This window comes from Pinus tabuliformis, chromosome 7 (genome assembly GCF_031772625.1).
Source record: "Pinus tabuliformis cultivar Carrire ecotype Pingquan chromosome 7, CPIR1, whole genome shotgun sequence".
In the NCBI taxonomy this organism is placed as follows: Eukaryota; Viridiplantae; Streptophyta; class Pinopsida; order Pinales; family Pinaceae; genus Pinus; species Pinus tabuliformis.
This window is the reverse complement of record NC_142293.1, coordinates 698,072,222-698,078,015: the sequence shown is the minus strand read 5'-3', so window position 1 is coordinate 698,078,015 and position 5,794 is coordinate 698,072,222. Positions and strand designations below refer to the sequence as shown.

General features: G+C 33.4%; 1 protein-coding gene across 1 annotated transcript; it reads left to right on the top strand.

Moving 5' to 3' along the window:
• The first annotated feature begins 2,555 nt into the window (after positions 1–2,555).
• On the top strand, positions 2,556–3,764 carry LOC149249425 (uncharacterized). The gene is made up of 2 exons (XM_089456248.1): positions 2,556–2,786; positions 2,921–3,764. The coding sequence occupies exons 1-2, from the start codon at positions 2,637–2,639 to the stop codon at positions 3,566–3,568; spliced, it is 798 nt and encodes a 265-aa protein (XP_089312374.1). The 5' UTR covers positions 2,556–2,636; the 3' UTR covers positions 3,569–3,764.
• The last annotated feature ends 2,030 nt before the right edge of the window (positions 3,765–5,794 follow it).

Below are 5,794 nucleotides of genomic sequence, written 5' to 3'. Positions count from 1 at the left end.
TCTGTTAATACGATTTACAGAGACTTGTATACTGTCAAAATATTTTTTAACTTCAATAGACTTTGCACAATTCATTTCTAGCTCTTTAAGTGTTGTATTTGTCCAGTTTCTTTGTTCACTGGCTTTCTGTATCCTACCATCAATGCCATTGGAACTGTCATCTTTTATGACCAGCAGAATGGCTTTAGCACTATTCTGTGCTTCTCCTAATACAATGCCTTTGTAAGGAGGGAAGGTGGTAGGAGTTTTAATTTTACTTCCATCTATGGCAGTCAAAGAATGTTTTGCTGAGGATGATTGAGCATCTGCCATTTGTACACTGTATTTTCTTGTTTCCTCTTCCATTCACAAAAAGACAACTAGACATTGTTCTTTTGCATGTATGTTTTCCATTCATGGGATAATCTGATTTTTTCTGGGTATGGAGTGGTAAGGTCAAAACTTTTAGCCTCAGGATGAGTGTATAAATCCCAATTAAGCATATTTTTCATCATTGATGATTAATTGTATGCTTCCTACATCCTTCCATAACTGAAAAGAACTTGTGCATTTCTCGTTTTGACGGCTTCTTACAATCAGAAGGCACAAAGTTGTCAAATCTGGATTGAGGGATTATTTCATCAAGTTGTTCCAGATACCCTAAACCATAGTGAGGCATACCAGTAGGACGCATTTTGCTAAACATGTCTTTGAGGCGGGGGTCTTCATTTTCCAAAGATGGAAGCTCATGAATCATTAATACATGATCAGTATCATGAGGGAAAGGTATTTCAGAACACTTAGGATTTGGACACGGAGTGATAGAAGTTGTAGGAGGAGATACTCTTGTCCTTGGATGGTGGTTCTGATGTATGACAGAATCAGCAAGGCTACTGAGATTTATCTTTTGATTGCAGCTTGGGCAAATGACTTGTAGGGATGAAAAATTTACAATCTAGGCATATTCAAACATATCTATATGAGGGCAATTTACAGATGGTGTAAAAGAACTTGCAATATCTACTACTTGTGGATCAATATACATGGATGATGCTTTGCAAGCTAAATTAATTCTACTACGATCTATTCTAGATCTTTTAGGAAAGGATACTACAACAGATGATGGTCCTTCTTGTATATCAACAGAAGTAATCTTTTGCAATGTTGGAGGTTTTGGGTTATCAACAACCCAATGTTCTGGGAAACTTAGGTCCTCCCATTTAATAATCTGATGTTCTATCTTTTGATTCTGGGTATCTGTTAGAACAACCACACTAGATTTGGATTCTTTACTGGGAGCATGGAGAGCTGCAGGATAGAGGGTATTTGTGTGTCTAAAACAACCACGAGTTTGAATGGCAATATTATTTCTCTTTTTCTTCATATCAAACCCTGTTGTTTGAATCTGTAGTTGTAAAATATCCTTGATGTGCTCATCAAATGTATATATAGAAAAGTTGGGGTAGCAATTAAAGTATACTGGTTCATTTGATAATGGAGCAACCATTCCTCCTATCAATGAATTTGAATACTTGTTATGTGTCAGATCTCTAACTGTGACAAGAACAAAAGTATTAAGTCCTCTATGGACTAAGGGATTGATCCCTACCCTTATGCACCCGGGATGCAAATATTTGGTTCCCAATCTTTTGGCTTCAACTTGAAGTTTCTTAGTGTCAAGAAAAGGAAGTGTTTGTACAGAATCTGAGTTCTCTTGTATTTGACTAATACTTTCTTTGATAGATATTCTAGTTACAGCTTTAAGATGGAACATAGATAAGTCAGCATATACTTTTGACAAGGAGATACTGGGCACACACCACTTAGGTGCAGGTTGACTTTCAAAATATTCGAGTTTTGAAGAATTTATAACCTTTTTAGATTATGAAGAAAACGTATCTCTTAATGGGTTTTCTTCAGCTTGTTCTTCAACTTCAAGCTCTCTGAAAGACACTGATCTTCTAGAATTATCCATTTTAGAGACTCATAGATTTTGAGTACTAACTGAAATGAACGAGACGTCACTGGCTTTGATACCAATTTTGTTGTAGGGGCTTCAGACGCGAAGCTTGCTCGTCTCTTCTATGTGATCAATACACAAACACTTACAGGAACCTGTACATGAAGCTTTGGACTTTCACACTCTAGCATTCTTCAATATACGATCATTATTTTCATTGCACGTTATATATTGAATTATTGTGTTGTTTTTTTTATTTACTACAAAAAATTTATCATAATTTAGTTAGTTGTTAAATTTATAGTGAAAAATTATTGTGTTGTTGTTTATTTATTTTAAATTTTGAAGATATTTTCTAAATATATATATTTTAGATGAAATTTATTTAAAATTTTATGGAAATTTGTTTAAATGGAAAAAATTAAGTTTGCAAACTTTTTTTTAATAAATTTATTTGAAATTTTGTATAAATATTCATTTATATATTTAAAAATCTAATTGATTTATATATTTAAAAATTCATTTTAAACCATTAAAAAAAATAAAAATAAAAATAAAAATAAAATTCCAAGGAAGAAGATAAGGCACATTACCACATGTACTACAAATGTGCTTAAATCGTGCGCACTTTCTATAAATCGTGTGTGGGCATGAGCGAGAAACCCGGAAGCGGACTGCGCGAAAATACAGAGGAGAAATGGCGGGGCCATTTGATAAACAAGCAAAGCAGTACTCAGAGAGCAGGCCTGGTTATCCTGCATCGTTGTTTTCCATGTTGGCATCTCTAACTGCCAATCACCAACTGGCTTGGGACGTGGGTGCAGGCAATGGCCAAGCTTCTGTTTCTGTAACCTTTCTTACCCTCTTCTTTCATTTCATTTCACTCTCTTGCTTTCTTTTTTCATTTCTAGTAATTGTCAAGTTTCACACGAAATTATGTGATCATTGCCGCCTAGATTTAATGAAATGATGAGAGCGTAGATTGCAGAGCACTACGATCGCGTGATTGCCACAGACAGAAGCAAGGAGCAGTTGGATTTGGCGCGGAGGCATCCGAAAGTGACGTATGCTGTCACTCCGCCCGTCATGACGGATGAAGAGCTCTTTTCGATTGTGGGGGAGGAGGGATCGGTGGATCTGGTGACGGTGGCCACGGCAGTCCACTGGTTCAACCTCGACACCTTTTACTCTCAAGTTAAACGCCTCCTGCGCAAACCAGGGGGTGTGATTGCTGTGTGGACTTATGCGAATCTCAGCGTCAGCCCCGCTGTGGATGCAGTTTGTGCGGAATTCCTGGAGTCAACCATACCTTACCGGCAACCAAAGATGGATATAGATATAGTAAAAGATGGATACATGAAGCTGCCGTTCCCCTTCGAGCCAGTGCTAGAAAATGGACAGGGCAGCGAAGGTAATCCTTTGGTAATGGAGATGGAGAGAGAACTGTCGTTGGAAAAATTCTTGCTATCGTACAAATCTTCCCCTACGGTGGTCACAGCGAGAGAGACGGGCGTCGATCTTCTGAATGAAACCGTATTGAGAAGGTTCAGAGAGGCGTGGGGTAATGAAAACAAGATTTACACCTGCAAAATGCCACTGTACGTGCTGGTAGGCACTTTGCCCCTTTGAAGCCACATATTAGTGGTCATTTTTGTGTTCGGTTTGTCTCGCCCTAATCAAGTTTGACCTGAGTTTGCGATCTATGTCAAGTTGGGTGTAGTAGTTGGGATAAAGTTGTCACAGCTTTGTTTCATATCACTACTTTATATGACTCAGTACTTTATCACTACTTTATTTTTGATATGACAGTAATTTATTTATGATATGAGTGCGGTTTCACATTTATATTTTACAATCAAATATTTGATAAATAGTTTTTTTAACCCTATTTAATTTTAAGTTAGGGTAAAATCAAATATTTGAAAAACAGTTTTTAAATAATATAAAAAATATATTTATTTTTGAAAGTTAAATTTTATAAATTCCAATGTTCAGTATTAAGTTAATAATATGGGTAAATCTATTGCACTAATAAGGTTAATGTTTTTTATGTGATAAATATTTATTGTAAATATAATAATAAGTGACCTCTAAGGTGCTTGTTGTATACTTTGGTTTAGAATGTCATCATTGGAAGCATAGGTTCTAAGTTGAAGAACAACAAATTTATAAAAGTGAATTGAGTTCTTTTATTTGTATTTTTTTTGTTTGTTTATTCCTTGAATGCACTTCTTCTTCTTATAGTTTATATTCCCTTTGTGTGTAAATGCATTTGATGTTATCTATAGATTGTAGGACAATTATCTTTGGAGATGACAACAAGGTGTGTGTTGCTTAATGCATGTGGCTTAGAATACCAAGTGGAAGTGGAGGGATGAGGGTCAAAACTTTTGGAAACTTATTGCACTTCCCGGATTCACATGTCAAGAGTTAGAGATGCACTATAAAATTCACTCAGAGATATCAAGTGATCAAAGCCTTAACTACATCAAAACCTAAATACCTTCCCACTCAAAAATCTGTTTGATTATATTGATGTCATAATTTTGACAATTAAATAAAAAATCATATGATTGAATGCAAAATTAACAATTCTTTTAAAACAAGTGTTGCAAGACCGCTTAATAGAGCAGCTTAACTAAAAAAGAAATTTATTGATTTATGAAATTAATTTTTTCTTAGAATATATTAAAAATTAATGTTTTAATTTATTTAAATTCAAAATATTTCATAACAATAAATACTAAAAAAATAGATTCATTTAATCTTATAACACACGTTTTCAATATATATATATTTCAAATAACAAACATTTTTAAGATATATATTTTAAAAATTAAGTAAATGAAAATTTTCAATAATTTAAATTTTTTATCAACTTCATAATATCATTCTGATCATTATTATTGAAATTTTAATTCATATTTATTTTACTAAAAAAATCTCTGGGAATAAATTTACCTAACCCTATTATAAATTAATTTAAAAACCTATCACTTTAATAAAATAAATAGTATTAATAATAGTTAAAAAAAATTAAGTCAAAATTAACCAGTAAGCTCTATCTCACCGTAAACTCCCATCTAGTATCTCACATTTACAGACCTTTATTGCCCTTTACCTTGTTGGTAAAAATATTGCTCTTTGAAAATGGCAGGCACTTAATCTTAATTGGCCAATCAAATATCGCTTGTGAAAAACACATACCATATACCTCATTTATATCTCTATTTCACAAGTGTTCCGAGAGCTTGAAAGCCAAACATAAGACACAAGCCAAAGCCTTTGATTAATTAAACGTCTTGATTGTCCTTAAATTATTCATATGATATTCAACATCCGTCTTCCTTCATGTGTGAAGTGGGTTGGTTTATAAACTATTTCAAATAAATAATCTTTTTTCACCCTATCTTTAAAGATTAAAAGTTAAATGTAATTACAATTGATGTAATTACAATTGATTTGAATTTAGTATAAAATTGTTATGAGGCTAAAAACTCTTTATATCAGTGGAAGATTAGTGAAAAAAAACAAAAACAAAAACAAAAATTGATCTCTACCTGTGTCACACCCTTTTATCAATACACACACAAATTTTTTTTTCCAATATGTAACCATATACAGATTTCCATTACCAATATGCTTTACGTACTAGACATGGCTTTGTGCCCCACTACATAATGTACCATTACCAATATGCTTTACGTACTAGACATGGCTTTGTGCCCCACTACATAACGTATGGAACATATTTGTACACATGATTTAAACTCAGAATTGTGCAATTAGCTGACTTAACGACTTATCATAGTTTAGCCTGAATATAAATGTTATGTTATATGTCGTATGCTATCA

What these genes read in the sequence shown, in the direction of transcription:
- LOC149249425 (XM_089456248.1), top strand. Translation starts at nt 2,637, where the DNA reads ATGGCGGGGCCATTTGATAAACAAGCAAAGCAGTACTCAGAGAGCAGG. An exon ending in ATGGCCAAGCTTCTGTTTCT is followed by an intron (nt 2,787 to 2,920) that starts GTAACCTTTCTT and finishes ATGAGAGCGTAG; the next exon opens with ATTGCAGAGCACTACGATCG.